The 19,369-nt window shown below is 37.0% G+C and overlaps 1 protein-coding gene across 1 annotated transcript in view; it reads right to left on the bottom strand.

Annotated features, from left to right (window-relative positions):
* LOC150083920 (uncharacterized) overlaps window positions 1-19,369 on the bottom strand; it is a 259,821-nt gene that overhangs the window by 65,405 nt on the left and 175,047 nt on the right. Inside the window, 1 exon segment of the mRNA XM_090375830.1 lies at window positions 15,056-15,328. Coding sequence (XP_090231956.1) covers window positions 15,056-15,328 — 273 coding nt within the window.

The raw sequence follows: 19,369 nt of genomic DNA, 5'->3' as shown, positions 1-19,369 counted from the left end.
ACACATATCATCATCTCCAGATACTGTCAATCCACTGCAGGATGAAGGCCTCCGTGACAAGTTTCCAGCAACTGCAGTCTTGTGCTTTCTGTTGCACATTGTACACCAGCAAATTTCACAATTTCATTGATACACCTCATTTTTTTTTTTGGTCTTTTTCTTGGGAATTTAGAGCAAAGTGGCATCCATTCCAAAATTTGTTTTGCCACCTATCATCAGTTCTTCTTGATATATGATCTGCCCATTTCCATTTGAAGTGCTTTATCCATGCATATGTTTTTGCATCTCTTTTGGTTATGTTCAAAATTTGGCACTCCATACTTCTCTGTGTGATCCTCAGTCTTTGTAAAGCTTTGGAATTCAGCAGGGAGAATACATTGGTCAAAAATTTTTCATTTGAGAAAGAGTGGCAAATTTGTCTTGAAGACAATATTAAGTTTTTCAAATGCTTGCCATCCCAATTTTATATGCCGCTGAATTTTCATCATAATGTTTCCATCTCTTGAAATTTCTTGTCCAAGGTAAACATACCTTTCCACTTTTAATTCTTGTCCATTGACCATAATTTTTTTTTGGGCCTGGTAAATTTGAACATAACCTGTGTTTTCTTGATATTCATCTTCAAACCAAACTTACTACTTTCATTCTGCAGTTCTTCAATGTCTTGTTGCAATTCTTCCAGATCATTGGCAAAGAGAATATCATCTGCAAATCATAACTGATCTCCATTTATTTTCAGTCCTTTATTATCCCAATTTAGCTTGCACAAAATTTCTTCCAAATAGGCAGAAAATTGTGTCAGGGGAGATTGTGTCTCCTTGTTGTATACCTTTATCTATGCTGATATCAATTTTATCATTGTTGACCTGTACTGATGCAGTTGCATCTCTATATTGAAAATATTGACATAAGCTCCGTCTACACCCTGGTTGATTAGGGTGTAGATTATTGCTTGTTTTGTGACTGAGTCTAATGCTTTTTCATAGTCGAAGGCTATACATAATGGAAGGTTGTATTCATTGTGCTGCTCTATAACTTGCTGCACTGTTTGTATGTGATCCACTGTACTGAAGCCGCTTCTAAAACCTGCATGTTCTTTGGATTGTTTTGCTGCATCAAGCATTTTGCCTATTTTCCTTGAAAGTATCTTTGTGAAAACCTTGTAGACAACTGGCAATAGGCTTATTGGTCAGTAGTTTTTAAATCCACCTTGTCACCTTTTTTGTGCAGTAGGATGGCTTCTGAATTTTTCCATGCTACAGGTACTTTGTTAAGTAGAAGGCATTTTGAAAATAGTTTGGCTAGAGCTTCACATACTGGCTGGCCTCCAGCTTTCAACAGTGACTTTATCAAGTCCTTCTGCTTTGCCATTTTTCATTAATTTTATTGCATCTTCTATTTCTACCAAAATTTCAGGTACAACTTCTGCATTGGTATTGGAACCAGTCGTTTTAAAAATTTAAATAAAATTCTTCCACTCATTTTAGTATTTGTTGTTGTGCCATGTTCAAACTTCATGGCAAACATCTGGCACTTTTGTGTAACCATTTTTTGCTTTGTTTTCTTTAGCCCTTGATTTTCTTCTACTGTTCTTGTAATGAGATTAACACATTTCTTCTTTTATGTATTTTCTTACAGTCTTGCACATTTCTACATATTCTACCTTGTTTCTTAGTTACCACTTTGCTTCATTTCTCATCACTTTTTCATTATGGCAATTATTTCTTTTGATATTCTTTGGTTTTCCTTGTTTTAAGGTAGGCGCCAGAGCATAGGCAGTATCTACAATAGCCTCAATGACTTTGTCATTATCGGTTTAAATATCTATGTCAGGAAGGTCTTGTAGTGCACGAAAATGATTGGATAGCTCTAGTTGAAAGTTTTGATTTTTCAATAGTCAGTTAGTGTCGATCTTCTTCACTTCCGTTGACTTGTCCAATTTCTTTCATTCTTTCTTGCAATAAATTTTGATTTTTGCTCTCAGTAACTGATGGTTGCTTCCAACATTAAAATGGTTAAAGACTGAGAAGCCAGTGAATATTGTTTTACTGTTTGTCAGTATGAAGTCAATTTCACTAGTATTTCCAAGGGGCTTTTCCACATCCATTTTTGTTGGGCCTTTTTCTTGGAGTTCAAGATGGACAAATTTTGTTCCTCTGAAAATTCAATTAGCAGACTGCCCCTATCATTTCTTTTTCCAGTTCTATATGGGCTGACAGACCCACCCTTCCCCATTTTGGATCTTACCAATCCTTGCACTGAAATCTCCCATTAAATTTTTAGTGGTAGTCATCCTGCTTGTAAAGGTGCAATACCTCTTCATTACATTCCTCAAATTCATCATCACTATGACTACTTGTAGGAGCATAAGCTTGAATAATTTGAAGAGAATAGTGACTATTTGGCTTAACAGCACAGCCAGAAATTCTTTCGTTAATACTTTCTACTTTTGTGGTTAAATCTGTTAGTCCGTTGATCAGGAACACAATTCCACCACACTGTCCATTATTTGTTCCTTTGTAGTGAAGCCAATGTCCCATTTTCTAGTTTGACCAAATCTTCACTTTCTCTTTGAATCTCACAAATTGATGATATCTCAATGTTTTTTCAGCTCATGTAATAGGGTTGTTTTTCTTTTATGAAAACCCCAAACATGCATGAGAGGTATTATAACCTATAGTACAGTACATAGTGCCATGCACAGGCTGAACAGGCTGAAGGTAGAGAAGATGAAAGAAGGTACTTGTTAACATTATACTTGAATTTCCGTAGATTGTAATTTTCAGGAAATACGTTTGAAGGAAACTTGTTCAGAAAACGAAAGTTGAATGACTAAATGAGGAAGAAGAAAAGTTGGTTCTGAGTGTGAAATTGGACAGTAAAAGGATGTTGACTGGTTGTCACGTGTTCAAACTGCTTTTTTTGGGGGGGGGGGGAGAGAGAGAGAGAGAGAGAGAGAGAGTTATAGAAGCAATTCAGAAGAACAGTGCCCATAGAAGTATCTATAGAAAAGGCATACAGTAGAAATTTGTCCATTATGCAGAAAGTAGAGAGACCCTGTTAGAGACAAGTTATTAATTAGCCTAACTGATCTCTTTTGAATAGAATCTAAAAGCCTAAGAGAGGTTTTGGGACACAGTCAAAACCTCTCAGGCTGTGGAAATATTCTATGGTAGGGCAGATTTGTAGAGTGAACAGCTGTTTGAAAGAAAAGTAATGCCAAGAGTGAAAGAGAAAACCCAGTTTTTTTTTATGCCGAGGTAGTAATATTTGTAGTAGTAGAGGCATGTGATGCAAGCTTATGTAGCATCAGCAAAAAAAAAAAAAAAAAAAAAACACTATTTTACACATCCATTCCCTCTAAAAGTTTGTCCAGTTCCTCTATGAATTTATTTAAGCTATCAACTTACACAACGACAGATGGAAGTTTGTTCCAGCAATCAACTACCCTGACTAAAAATTTCTGCACATTTATTCTACAACTGACTTTCTTCAATTAAAATTTATACCCCTTCAGGTTTATAATCTGAGCAAGAGAAAGAATACCATCAGAACTGACCTGCTCAACCCATTCAAGGCCTTATACACCTCAATCAGATCACCTCACAGATGTCTACTCTCCAGACGCTACATTATGCAGAACTTAAGCCTTTCTCAGTAAGAGGACCCCTTCATTCCCCTTCACCAATCTTGTTGCCCTTCTCTGTACTCGCTCACACAATGTTATATCTTTCTTAAAATGAAGCCTCCAGACCTGTATGCAGTACTCAAGGCCTGACCATTGCCTCATACAAAGGGATAATTACCTCCTTTCCCCTACTAGCAAAATTCCTGTACATCATTGACAATACCCCATGCCCTGCTCTGGTAGCCTGTCTGCACTGCTCAGAAAATTTCATATCTGACTGCACAATTAATCTCAAGGTTTTTTTTTTCATTTTCTACCACCTTAAGTGTAGTAACACACAGTTAGTACGTTTCTCTGGGGTTACTTCTACCCATATGCAGTACTTTGCATTTGTCAATGTTCAACTTCAGTTGCCACTTCTCAGCCTGTCTGCCCAAGTTTTTGAGATCCTGTTGCAGTAGCACACTGCCATTACTGTCATTAACGATCCTGCCAATCTTTGTATCATCTGCATACTTGGACATTAAGCCTGATATACCTTCATCAATACCATTGATAAATATACAAAACAGCAGTGGGCCCAACACCAACCCCTGGGGTACTCCACTAATAACATTAGTCCACGAAGAGCAGCATCCATTGATTCTTCCACTCAGCCACCCTTTTATCCATTGTAGCAACTTGCCCTTAACAACATACTGCTCCAATTTGTAATGTGCTCATGCCAAGTGAGATTAGAAGTCGGGGCAATCCCCAATGGAGATATATGATCTTGCCTAGAAACCTTGCCCTGCTTACGTTGGTTGGCAGCTGGATGGTCACCTCCAGTATGCTAGGTGCCATATTTCAGGACTTGCATATGGGTTTATACTCAGCATTACTAAGAGTCTCACCATTGTGAAAGTGCAAGCAGAGGATTTGGCTGTCACAGACCAATCAGACTTCGCCAAAATAGGTCCACTTGACTGGAGTGTCACCTGAATATCAGTTCCATTGGCATTTTAGACTCCCAAATAGCTTGGCATACCTGAGAGAATGTCTGTGACAGCCTCAAGGACCAGTTCCAGGAATAGTTCTTCTAGGCATGAGCCTGTTCTCATAGACCAGGGGTGGCCAACAAATCGATCGTGGCTTTAATTTTGGTTGATCACAACGAATTTTAAATATATATAAAAAATTGATTAGTCAAAATCTAAATGTTATTATTATTATGTGCCCCACTGCATAAGCTTATTACAAATCCGCTGAACCACGTGGCTACTCTTGTCGCCACGCAACCACTAGGCTTATCTAGTGAAAATTCACGCAGTTACATTGTGGAGAGCATCGTGTATGTGTTGAATTCTTATTTAGCTTACTTAATATTAATAATTATACAGTACTTATACGTTAATTTAATACCCTTTGATTTAAAATTAATACTACGAAAAAGAGTAAAACGTATCATTTTGAAGTGCGTTGAAGTGCTTTTACTTCAAAGGCACTTCAACGCACTCCATGGTAAATACCAATTGGATTTTCCGCCTAATAGTGACCTTAGAAAAAATAAATTAAAAGAATATAACTCCAGATTATTCGCACAACAAAACTTCTTGATTTACAATCTAAAGCAGTAAGTGCAGCATCATTTGAAGTGAGCAGTCTTGCAAAAAAATGCAAACCATTTTCTGATGGTCAATTCATCAAAGACATTTTTAGAAATAACAGATTCTCTTTTTGAAAATTTCAAGAACAAAAATGAAATTAAAAGTGCTCTTCGAGATCTGCAATTATCTTGAAATACTATGATGCGACACATCGAAAAAATGAGAGGGAACAATTGTGTGCTCGTATTGCTAATTGTGTGTCCTTTTCTTTACAACTGGATGAATCTACAGATATCAGTGATACAGTTCAATCGCTTGTTTTTATTCGTATGGTGTTTGATGATTCTGCCACTAGAGAAGAACTGCTCGGTATGGTTTCATTAAAAAAAAAGAACTGGAGGTCTTGATATATTTAACACATTCAAAAATTTTATTGAAAAACTTAAATTACCACTATTTAAGCTCATATCAATAACAACAGATGAAGCTAAAGCAATGACGGCGAATCTTAATGGATTCATCGCATTGTGCCAAATGAATTCCCAGATTTTTTGAGTTACCGCTGTATCATCCACCATCAAGTGTTAGCCAGCAAAAGATTAAATAGTAAAAGTGTTATGGACATAGCTTTAAATATCGTGAATTCCATCAGAAGATAATCTCTTCAAAGGAGACTTTTCAAAATGCAACTTAATGAAAATGAACCAGATCTGATATTACACACAGATGTGAGGTGACTGAGTCGGAGCAAGTTTCTACAGATTCCGAAATTTGCTGAATGAAATTAAAATATTTGTTGATCAAAGGGGAGATGATTATCAGCAGCTACAAGATATGGAGTGGTTGTGTGATCTGGCTTTTTTTGGCAGATTTCACCAGTAAATTAAGTGATCTGAATTTGGAATTACAAGGAAAAAAATAAAAATGTTGGTGACATGAGTAGTATCTCTGCATACAAATATCAATTTTCGCAATGGCAAAATTCTCAAAGGAAAAAAAAAATTCAATCATTTTGAAAATATCAAGATCATTTGCAAAAATATCCTGTTTTTGAATTTAATAGTGAGAAATATGTTTCTGAAATTGAGAAAGTTGTTGATTTTAAAACCACATTCAGTGATTTTAAAACAATTGAAGACATTGTTCAATATATTTCTTATCAATTTAATGCCGACTTAGATACGAAACAAATTGCAGAAAAAATCTCTGAGATTTTTCACATGCAGAAAATATTACATTGCAAAACGATAACTTCTTAAAAGCCAGATCACTGGAAAAAGACTTTTGGAAATATGTTTTCCAAGAAAAGTACCCAAAGGTAAAAAAAATTAATTGAACTTTTAAATTCCTGTTTTGGTTCCAATCTCTATGTGAATTGGCCTTTTCGTATTTGAAACAAACAAAAATGAAGAATTGCTCTACTCTTATGGACTTGCATACAGAAGATTCTTATCACAGTATATCTCCAATTTTGAAAACTTGGCAGATGACCTGAAGACACAAACTTCACATAAATTAAAAATTTAAATACGTGTGAATTTAAAATAAGAATTCTGAATTGTATTTAATTTTAAAATTTATAAACAACATTTTTCAGTTGATTAACTTTTTTAACCATGTGCAAAGAAATTCTTGAGATGGTAGATCGCGACACATTTTGAAGAGAAAAAAAAGTAGATCGCATCACTAATTAAGTTGGTCACCCCATCATAGACCAATAGTGAAGCTTTCCAATGTCTAAAAGTCCAAAGGCAGCCTGATCGAGCCCAGTGATTCTTAGCACCCTCTACCATTCAGCTGGTCTTCCCACTGCCATAGGTAGTAGCTCAGAGGCCTCTGGGAAATGAAGGCCATATTTTGTTGTGAAGGAATATTTTGTTGTTAAATGTTGAGGGAATGGACCATAATCTGCTATGCTGGTCCAGTGAGTGTTGGCAGATTTTTAATTGATTTAGTCTGTTGTCTTAGCTTTGATCTGTTTATCATGGGTGACCCTGCTAGGAGGAGTATATGTTTCCAATGGCACTGTTCTCAGCTTCATTGACATGTGTAAATACTCCCACCGTGATAAGGCATCAATCCATGGGAGTGTTTTTTTTTTTTTTTTTTATACACAAAGTTATATATATATATATATTCTTCTCTGTGTACCATCCCCTAACAGAGGTCGGCAACCACCACGGCAAATGTCTCTCTGTCTCTAGTAGCTCTGAACAGCTACTCAGTGTTCAGTCCTGTCCAATTCTTAATGTTATCAAGCCACGATGTATGTCTTCTACCAGGCTTTCTTCTTCCTTCCATTCTCCCCTCAATAATTAGCAGTGGAATTGATTAGTATATATTTTGTTCCTTCTCAAGTGTCCAAATTACACCATTTTTCTTTTCTTTATGTCCTTCAGCAATTCCCGAGTTTTTCCAATTCTCCACAGGACACTCTTGCTGTCCATGGTAACTTTAGCATTCTTCTGTGTGTCCACATTTCAAATGCTTCTAGTTTTTTCGTGTTAGTTTTCAGTGTCCATGTCTCAGCACCATACAACAAAACTGACCAAATGTAACATCTCATTATCCAGATTCTAAGGTGGAGATCCAGGTTTCCATAGTACAATGCAGGTCTCATTTTAAGAAAAACTGCTTGGCCATTTCAAACCTTGCTTTTATTTCCATATCCAGTTTGTTTTTGTCATTGATCCAACAGCCTAGATATTTGATTTTGTCAACTCTCTCTCTATCAGCCTTCCATTTAACATGAGGGGAGGTGTTGGCATTGCCCCATTAGGGACCATGAGGTCTTGTTGATATTAATCCTGAGGCCCATTCTTTCTCTTTCTTCACTCACATGACTGAGGAGTATCTGTAAGTCCTACATATTAGTTGTACAAAGCACAGTGTCAACTGCATAGCAAAGGTTGTTAATCACTACTGACAGATATTCCTTCATTTCTTATATCTAATGCTCTCTTGAAGATGATGTCCAAGTAAATGTTAAACAGAAACAGGAGGGGGGGGGGAAAAGAGTACACATCCTTGCCTCACACTCCACATTCAATGTTGATGTTTTCTGTCATCAACAACTACAACAGTTGCCATTTGGTTCCTGTTTGATTATTCGGATGTCCTTTTCATCAAAGCCGGACTCCTCTAGGATCTTGATGAGCTTGGTGTGTTGGACTCAATCAAAGGCCTTCTCAAAGTCAATAAACAAAGATGGGCATGATCTGTTGTTCTCTGCACCTTTGCATCATGACCTGGGCACAAAATAGCACTTCTCTTGTACCCAGTCCTTCCCTAAATCCAAACTGTGCAATTCCTGAAAATCCGATTTAGAATTATTTTTAGGAAAATTTTGAGGACTTGGCTCATCAAGATGATTAGTCTGAAGTCTCCACAAGTCCCGGTGTTTAGTTTTTTTGGGAAGAGTGATGAACGTTGATGTTAACCAGTCCTGAGGGGTATTGCCTGTGTTGTAAATTCTGTTAAATAATTCAAAAAGAATGTCGGTGTTTTTGCAATCAAGCAATTTGACTATTTCCGCTGTGATTTCATCAGATCCTTTGGCTTTTCCCTTCTTCATTGATTTAATCACCCTCTCCACCTTGGATCTTAGGATGGATGGCCCTACCACTAAATTGTTGTTGTCATCTAGCTCACATTCACTGTCAGCGAAGAGGTCTTATGTATTTAGTCCACACATCCAGTTTTTCTGATTCTTCCATGATAATCTCACCTTTGTCATTTTGGATTGAAGTTGGTTGTTTCCTTCTATTGATTCCTGAAATCTCTTTAACCTTTTTGTGAAGACTAAAATCATGTTTTTCTTGCGGAGATTCTATTTCTCTGCATTTTTTTGTGATCCAGCTCTCTTTCGCTCCTTTAATTTTGTTCTTAATCAATCTATTCACCTGATTTATCTCAGTGCATTGCAGTTCTTAAATGCCTGATATATATATCGCAATTATCCGGAATAACTGATGTCAGACCTCTTCCGGACAGCCAAATTTTTGGTAAGTTTGTACAAATAAATTTAATCTTACCTTACAATTAAATTAAATAAAAAAATTATAAACCAATCTCAGAAAACAGAAACATCCATCCAGGCATTTTTATGATTTTTATACAAAACAGGAAAATTAGAAATATTTTTAAATGCTCTCGGTTTTTTCGACTTACAGATAATGAGCACAGATAATCTGTGATCCCAGTAGCATTTGCACACATAGCAATTGTAACTCGTGCTTTTCTCATCTTAAAACTTGGTGCATGCATTTCTCTTTTAGTGGCTAGGGTGTTTCTTGGTAATGTTTTCCATAATAAGCCCGTTTCATCAACATTATAATCGCTTTCTTTCTCGTAATTTGCTATAACTGAAGCAAACTTATTTTTCAAAGGACACTGCTGCTGCTGCAGAAAGTTTCTCTCCTTAAATATCTAGTTCACGTATACCTTGTCTCAGTTTAAAGTTTTTCAGCCAACCCGTGCTTGCCTTAAAATCTTTATTACCTCTTAATTTTCAATTAAAATCTGATGCTTTTTCACAAAACACTGGTTCACGTAAACTCGTTTCTGAAGAAACCACAAATAAAGTGCACTCTCTAAAGCTGCATTTTCATGTTTCGACATTGTTTTTTTCCAGCTAGATCCTCCTTGACTATCCATAATCAACACAAATCTTGTTTTCTTGACGTTATAAATTGTTGAAGTCCCCACATTAAACTCTTTGGAGAGATTTCCTTAATTTTCACTTTTTCTAATTCTATTAATAATTTCCATTTTTTTTTTTTTTTTGTTGCAATGTTAAAATTCCATGTTTTCTTTTTGTTCACATTTTACTGTAAAAAATTAAGAAAAATAATAAATCACAGTTTCGAGCCAATATTATTCTTACCCAATCCGATATCGAATTCCAGAAATTTTAATTCACCGTAAATATTAATCATACCGAAAACTAATCTGAAATTCACTCATGGTTTACAAGACAACTCAGAAGTCTCTGTGATATTTTTCTAAAGCACATTTCTGAAGGTCACAACCACAAAACAATAAAAACAATTTGCAGTTTTCGGTTTATTGGGCTTTTTGCTTGTACAATCTGTTATAAACAGGTAGTAAACTTGATCTTTCACTTATTATAATCAAAATTCAATTCGCAAACATGATCACTATAACCGGAGCTTACTGTACCATTAATAAAAAAAAGAAGAAGAAAGATCAGCCTTCCTTTCAAATTATTCTGGATAACTGACTTCCAGATAACCAATGTTCTACTGTGTGTGTGTGTGTGTGTGTGTGTGTGTGTGTGTGTGTGTGTGTGTGTGTGTGTGTGTGTGTGTGTGTGTGTGTAATGTCTTACTGGTTGAAGAAGGTGACAAAGAATAATAGCCCAATCAATCATATCCAGCTTTTGTTAGAATAGTGTGAAAATTACAGTTACCTGGAGAACATTTCATAATTAGTTTCATATTTAACATCCATTTGGTCCTTGAGGTTGTGACAGACATTCTCTCAGATATGCCAGACAAGCTGTATGCTGATGGAACTGATATTCTGGTGACATTCAAGTCAAGTGGACCCAATTTTGGCAAAATCTGGACAGTCTGTGACAACCAAATCCTCTGCTTGCACCTTCACAATGGTGGGACTGTCAGTAATCCTGGGTATAACCTCCATGCACAAGCACACTGTGGGTGACCAATCAGGCGTGAACCGACATAAGCAGGGGTTCAGGTGTCGTGCCCACACCACACGGAGGAACGCCACCCCTCTATGTTACCAGGCAATACTAGGTGGTAGATGACGCTCATCAACCAGCGCAATACCACCACCACTTTGCTTATTGGAGGCTGGAAGTGGTGGAACCCATGTTTAGTCAACAGAGCTAAGTTCCAGTCAACCCTTCCCCCTCTTCCATCATGCAGTATGACTGATGACTTTTGAGGTTATGATGAACATCACGGAAAGATCCAATCTTCTGTACATTTCGAGGATACAGCTCTAAAACGGTGTTTGCAGGATGGCTGCTGGTTAGTACACTGGACCGAACCTATTGGTAACTCTTTAGGAGACTTCCGGATCAGCTAGTATCCTTGCTACCTCTACTCTGCCAGATAGTGATTGGAGGGAGTCCAAGTAGTGTGTATGTGGGGGAGCATTTTCGAGGCCACATTATGTCAAGGATCTGGGTATATTTTTATGTGTATGCCATATCCAAAAATTTCATTACTTCATACAGCATGTCCCACCTACTTTTTCTTACTATTGAATACACCATGAATTTGTCAAACTAATAGAGCAAGCTTATCTGCGAAAAGATCTAAACCTCCCAAGGACTTCCTAATTCATTTCACAAATATATGTGGTCTTAATTCTAATCTCAACGATGTCCATTTCCACTTGCAGTCTGCCAAACCCCATGTACTTTTTCTGACAGAATCTCAGTTATCGGTTGATTCATCTATTGCTCATCTCAGATGCCCAAATTATTCGCTGTATGATTCCATTCGCCTCAAAGGCGGTACTTGTGCATATGTCCGTTCTGATATTCCCTGTCAGAGACTTGGCAATTTGGAATCTCCTCTCTTTGATCTTCTCTCGATTAAAATCTCTCTACCTCATTGTGTCAAATTCATCTGTTGTCTCTACCGTTCTCCCAACTCCACTAATCACTTGGAGCTCTTTCACTTCCTCTCTTTGCAACTTGATTTTCTCCAGTCCAACTTTCCTAACAGTGAAGTAATTTTCCTTGGTGATTTTAATGTTCACAACTCCAGCTGGCTTCCGTTTTCTAGTCACACCGACCCAGCAGGTCGAGATGCCGAGGCTTTTGCAATTACTAATGACCTAGCACAGATTGTTCATTTACCTACAAGAATACCGGACAATCCTAATCATACAACCAATACGCTTGATCTTTTTCTCACAAACAACCATTCTAAGTACACGGTCGAAGTGAGAGGTCCTTTAAGCACTTCAGATCACAACTTGGTGATTGTCTCTTCTCCAATGGAACCTTTATCTCATGGCTATTCCCAACCACGTGTTGTTTGGCATTACAAGAATGCAAAATGGGATGACCTACAAGACTTCTTTTCTTCTTTTCCTTGGTTGGATTACTGTTTCAAAACTTCTGGTGTCAACGTCAGATCGTGTCAGTGAAATTATTCTTGCAGGAATGGAATCCCTTATCCCACACTCCACTTTAAAATCTCGTCCTTTATCTAAACCTTGGTTTTCCAATAAATGTGCTAAGGCTGTCCAAGAGAAGAATATTGCATATCGTAATTGGCCTGTTTCTAATTCTTCGGTTTCATTTTCTGCCTACACCAAAGCTCGCAACAGTTATAAAGCAGTTATTAATCAGTCCAAACAAGAGTTTGAACAGGCTAAGAGTAGAAAACTCGCTTCATGCCCTAATGGTAGCCGAGCATTCTGGTCTCTTGCCAAAGCTATTGGCCGCAACTTTTGCCCATCTTTGCTCCCACTTCTGTCCAAACCAGATGGTTCTGTTGTTACTTCAGTCAAGGATAAAGCTGACCTGCTAGCATCCCATTTTTCTTCTAGCTCATGTATTAATAATCTTGGTAAAACACCTCCCACCATTCCCAACACGCTCCATTCAATGCCTCCTGTGGTCTTCCGTCAAAAGGATATCAGAAGGAGTTTGATGAATCTCGATGCTAAGAAAGCTCCAGGCCTTCATGGTATTTCTCCACTTGTTCTCAAAACCTGTACTCCTGAACTTACTCCTATTCTTTGCCGGCTTTTTTCACTTTCTTATTCCAAAGGTGTTTTTCCTTCTGCTTGGAAATTTGCTCATATCCAGCCAGTTCCTAAAAAGGGTGACAAATCCCTCCCATCCAATTATCTTCCCATTGCAATTACTTCTACTCTTTCTAAAGTAATGGAGAAATCAATTAACCACCAACTCTTAAACTACCTAGAACCCTTCCGTCTGATCAACGATCACCAGTATGGATTCCGTCAGTGTCGATCTACTGGAGATATTCAGGCTTATGTTACCCATTTATGGACTAATTCAATGGAAAGGTTCGGTGAAACACAAGTAGTTGACATCTCAAAGGCTTCTGATTGTGTTTGGCATAAAGTTCTTCTAAACAAGCTTCCATCTTATGGTTTGCCAATGTTTTTAGTAATTGGTTATCCAGTTTTCTCTCTGATCGCTCACTGAGGGTGATGGTTGATGGCTCTCTGTCTTCTAACTTCTCCACTAATGCCGGTGTCCCCCAAGGTTCAGTTCTTTCCCCCACTCTTTTCCTCTTGTATATCAATGACCTTCTTCCATTGAATGAAAATCCTATCCATAGTTTTGCCAATGATAGCACATTGCATTCAACTTTCCATTTTGAGAAACCTTGTCCTGCTCAATCAGCTTCAACTTCTCGAAAATCTGCTACCAATTCCTTAAATGCCAATCTTCAGGTAATTCTCCAGTGGGGCAAAGACAACTTAGTTGATTTCAACCCTTCTAAAACTCATTCTTGTCTTATATCTCGCAAAAAGGATTCTTCTGCTCCTATGCTTATGTTTAGTGACACTCCGATTTCTAGGCAAAATGATATCTCTTTTGGGGATTACCTTGACTTCTAATCTCTCTTGGAACAAGCACATTACAAATATTGCTTCCTCTGCATCTAAAAAACTTGGTTTTCTCTTTCGCTCTCGGCGTTACTTTTCTTCCAAACAGCTGCTCACTCTGTATAAATCGCAAATCTGCCCTGCCATGGAATATTGTTCCCACACCTGGGGTGGTGCCCTCAATACCTCTCTCAGGTTTCTTGATTCCATTCAGAAGAGGGCAGTTAGGTTAATTAATGATTCATCTCTAACAGAGTCTCTCCACTCGCTTTCTCATAGACGCACTGTTTCTGCTGCATGTCTCTTCTACAGATACTTCCATAGGCACTGTTCTTCTGAACTGGCTTCTGTAATTCCCGCTCTCTCTTTCAAAACAGTCCAAACACGTGCCGCCACCAGCCAACATCCATTTACTGTCCAACTTCAAACCCACAGAACCAACTTTTCATCTTCCTCATTTATTCATTCAACTGCCGTTTTCTGGAACAACCTTCCTTCATACGTATTTCCTGAAAATTACAATCTACAGAAGTTCAAGTCCAATGTCAACAAATATCTTCTTTCGTCTTCTTAACCTCAAATCCAAGCACGGTACTAAGTACTATAGGTTCTAATACCTCTCGTGTTTGGGGTTCACATAAAAAAAAAAAAAAAAAAAAAAAAAATCAGAAACTGTAATCCAACCTATTTTAAAAACCTCTACATAAGTATTCAATGCAGGAACCCTGTTTCAAGCACAATGATATCGGGGTCAAACTCCTGATAAATGTCAGTCAAGCAGGCATACAGAATAGTGAGGAGCACATGCACAGTGTACATTATTTTTGGGATAATCCTCTTAATATTTGCAGCATCCCTAAGGAGTAATTGCTAATGAACTACTCGATGGAGTTTTTCCTAAACTCATGGCACACCAAAGAGCTGAGACATGGTGTGGAAACCAATGATCCATACCCTCAACTTCAGCTTAATATTTTTGCAATAAAATTTATATTATACTATTATGCTTTAAATAACACTCTTCTTTGGCAGCTCAGTGCTTGAAGGTATTGGTCCATACCCTACACTTAATATATACCTACCCATACAGGTGATGATTATTATTAACTATTTCCATCAATGTTTACAACTGATATATATATAATATAAGGTTAAAATTCAAAAGCTTTAGAAAGTGATAACCATAAATTGTGATTTATGAGAAATTTTTAATAAAGAAATTATATTTAATATTACTCAAGAAACATACCTTTAAAGTTTTTACTGCTACTGTCATATTATATCTTTTCCAAACAGCTTCATAAACATCACCATACTGACCACCACCTAACCTATGTTTCATCACAATATCTGTCCTGTCTATTTCCCATTCGTCAGGTTCTGGACTAAGAGCAAAAACTGCAGGTTTATTCCGTTTGGGAGCTGGGTACAAAAGCATCGTAATGAGACCATCAGTATGCATGGAATGATGATGAACTAGTTCAGCTAATGTGTTGAAGCGGCATTCAGATGTAACAAATACCTGTAAAATTCATAGCAGATCTATATATGTATATATAATTTTAAACATGACATAGCTTAGTTGTTATATATGAAAAACAAGTCAGAGTAAATTATTTTCATATGCACCTTCCAGGACGTTGCAATTAATAAACAACTAAGTTATGCAGGTGTCTGGGAAACTATTGTTACAAATTTTTTTCCAGATGTATACAAAACTTATTTTTGATTGTCAAAAAATATGCAGCATGAAAGAAACTTACTCTGACAAAGAACAGACACATGTTTATAATTCATAACCTCTAAAACCGGACTGAGTATGCATGCCAAAACTAGTAACTGACTGCACATATCCCCCACACACGTAGGCACAAAAATGTAAATGGGAAATGTGTCTTTTGGAGTTTAAAAAGTTTTGAAGCCAGTTGCCTTAATATTTCAAAGTTATTACCATAGAAACAGTATACCCACTTTCCTTATCTTCACAATATAAAATTCAATAAAATCAATGTAAGCTCATTTGGAAAGGTCTGAATTCCATCAATGATAAAAGGAATATATATTTTCTATTTCTTTGTTAAGCAAAGTTATCCACCACAAAGTAGTCAGCTTTCAACAGGGGTGGCTTTCTAGTGTAGGTTTCTTTATGAAATTTTGATGTTTTGTAGAAATGAAAACTTTGCACACAAAAGCTTTTAAATATTAATTTATTCTTGTTTTGACTTAACCTTAACTTGAAAATTATTGTCAAAGAAGAAAGCCACAATAAAAAAAAAAAAAAAAAAATTGTTGAAGCAGCAATATTCTCTACACCTATTTTTTATGTTTCACTTATTATTATTTACTTATCATTTACTTCATTTCTGCATTATCTGTATTTTTAATTTTTAGCTTCTGCAAGCCAAAATTAGACAAGAATGGCTGAGAGATGCAATGTCAGTTTTTCAAACAAACTGGATGATTTCTATATTCCAGCACACCAGAAAGAGTACAAAGGAGGTTCTAATATCCTATATCTGGTTCTCACCGAGTAGCCTAACTGTATCAAAAACTTGACAGCTAACCAATAGTAGACAGTGGCCAAAATACCATTAAATGGGTTGTATTTAAAGAAACCTAGGTGATCAAAGATAAAAGCTGCAATTTCAAGAGAGAGAGAGAGAGGACTATTATGGAGTGATATATTTCTTAGGCTCAATTAACTGGGGAGACTACCATAGGCTGTTGGATACAAATATACTACTTGAAATATTCATAGAATTTACCCTCAAAGACAAACATATTCATACAATTTAGTTCCATAAATGTAAGAGGCCAAAATGGATGACTAGTGGGTTTAACCTCATGTCATAAGAAAAAAAGAAACAAGCATAGGTGTACACACAGGGGGGGCCCCCTGAAATCTTGAAAGGGGTCCTCGTAGCCTAACGTGTCAGACATTTTTGTTATATCATAAAAAAAAGTATTTTAAATCTAAAGAATTAAAATAAATAAATATTTAAATAATAAAATAGATATTTTTTATTTTCATTTTTTTATGCATAAAACATATTCCGATACTTGAATTTCCATGCTCATTTCATTTGAGACAGATTTCTGCTATGCTGCGCGACGGTAGCCTCCAGAACATATGCAATATATCGCTACTGTTCACAGTACCTCCCCTCGCTAAACAAGTAAACAATATATATATTTATATATCCCTACTTTACACTTAATCTCCTTTTTTTTTTTTTTTTTTTGGTTTTTGTATTTATAAAAATATATTTATTTAAAAATAAAATATTTTATTTTTATGGGGGGGGGCTCAAAATGTGGTTGGCCCCTTTCTTGTTTTAGGCTGCACATGCCTATGGAAACAAGCAAGAACAGTTACAGACAGTCGTGTGTTTTTGATATATATATTTTATATTATATATATATTTGATATATTTTACATATCCATTATAAGAGGATATGTAACAAAACTAATGGTCGGGTAAGATGAGCAAAAGATGAGTAAGAGAAAACACTGAACACTAAAAAGAAAAGAGTAAATGAAATGGCTGCAATGGAAGGACCACAGAAAGTGCAGCAGAAATGGAAGATGAGTTGAACAGATACTTCGCGACATAATTTACAGTTAAAAGCACACTAGAAGCACTCAGATTGCTGTAAAATAAGTGATATGATCCCAAAGAAGCATTTGTACTGAGGTTAAAAGGAGGGAAAGTTTCCAAGAAAGGATTGTATACATTCAAATATAATTAAGGTAGCATGTGCATGTAAAAAACTGCTGGGGATGCTAATGAGAGCATCATTAGGCTCTGGAATGATCCCTTTAGATTGGAGAAATGTTAATGTCTCCCTTATCCACAATAGTGGTGCTAAAGAGCAGTTGGATTACTATAAAGTTCCGGTCAACCCGTCCCTATCTCTTCCATCATGCAGTATGATTGATGACTTTTGAGGTTATGATGAACGTCGTGGCGAGATCCAATATTCCTTACATTTCGAGGGTACAGCTCTAAACCGGTGTTCGCAGGGCGGCTGCTAGTTAGTACACCGGACTGAACCTATTGGTAACTCTCTAGGAAGCTTCCAGATCAGCTAGTGTATAATCTTGCTACCTCTACTCTGCCAGATAGTGACTGGAGGGAGTCCGAGTAGTGTGTATGCGGAGAGCATTGTCGAGGCCACATTATGTCAATGATCTGGGTGTATTCTTACCACGTGTACGGCATATCTAAAAATTTCATTACTTCATACAGCATGTCCCACCCACTTTTTCTTACTATTGAATAAACCATGAATTGTCAAACTAATAGAGCAAGCTTATCTGCGAAAAGATCTAAACCTCCCAAGGACTTCCTAATTCATTTCACAAATATACGTGGTCTTAATTCTAATCTCAACGATGTCCATTTCCACTTGCAGTCTGCCAAACCCCATGTACTTTTTCTGACAGAATCTCAGTTATCGGTTGATTCAACTACAGCTCACCTCAGATGCCCAAATTATTCGCTGTATGATTCCTTTCGCCTAAAGGTGGTACTTGTGCATATGTCCGTTCTGATTTTCCTAATCAGAAACTTGGCAATTTGGAATCTCCTCTCTTTGATCTTCTCTGGATTAAAATCTCTCTACCTCATTGTGTCAAATTCATCTGTTGTCTCTACCGTCCTCCCAACTCCACTAATCACTTGGAGCTCTTTCACTTCCTCTCTTTGCAACTTGACTTTCTCCAGTCCAACTTTCCTAACAGTGAGATAATTTTCCTTGGTGATTTTAATATTCACAACTCCAGCTGGCTTCCGTTTTCTATTCACACCGACCCAGCAGGTCGAGATGCTGAGGCTTTCGCAATTACTAATGACCTAGCACAGATTGTTCATTTACCTACAAGAATACTGGACAATCCTAATCATACAGCCAATACGCTTGATCTTTTTCTCACAAGCAACCCTTCTAACTACACGGCTGAAGTGAGAGGTCCTTTAGGCACTTCAGATCACAACTTGGAGATTGTCTCTTCTCCAATGGAACCTTTATCTCATGGCTATTCCCAACCACGTGTTGTTTGGCATTACAAGAATGCAAAATGGGATGACCTACAAGACTTCTTTTCTTCTTTTCCTTGGTCGGATTACTGTTTCAAAACTTCTGATGTCAACGTTTGCTCAGATCGTGTTAGTGAAATTATTCTTGCAGGAATGGAATCCTTTATTCCACACTCCACTTTAAAATCTCATCCCTTATCTAAACCTTGGTTTTCCAATAAATGTTCTAAGGCTGTTCAAGAGAAGAATGTTGCATATCGTAATTGGCCTGTTTCTAATTCTTCAGTTTCATTTTCTACCTACACCAAAGCTCGCAACAATTGTAAAGCAATTATTAATCAGTCCAAACTAGAGTTTGAACAGGCTAAGAGTAGAAAACTTGCTTCTTACCCTAATGGTAGCCGAGCATTCTGGTCTCTTGCCAAAGCTATTGGCCGCAACTTTTGCCCATCTTTGCTCCCACCTCTGTCAAAACCAGAAGGTTCTGTTGTCACTTCAGTCAAGGATAAAGCTGACCTTCTAGC

The sequence above is a fragment of the Mastigoproctus giganteus genome, chromosome 6 (genome assembly GCF_048544385.1).
Source record: "Mastigoproctus giganteus isolate SK-2022 chromosome 6, ASM4854438v1, whole genome shotgun sequence".
NCBI classification, from domain to species: Eukaryota; Metazoa; Arthropoda; class Arachnida; order Uropygi; family Thelyphonidae; genus Mastigoproctus; species Mastigoproctus giganteus.
Note: the sequence above shows the minus strand (reverse complement) of the source record. Positions and strands in the feature narration are given on the sequence as shown.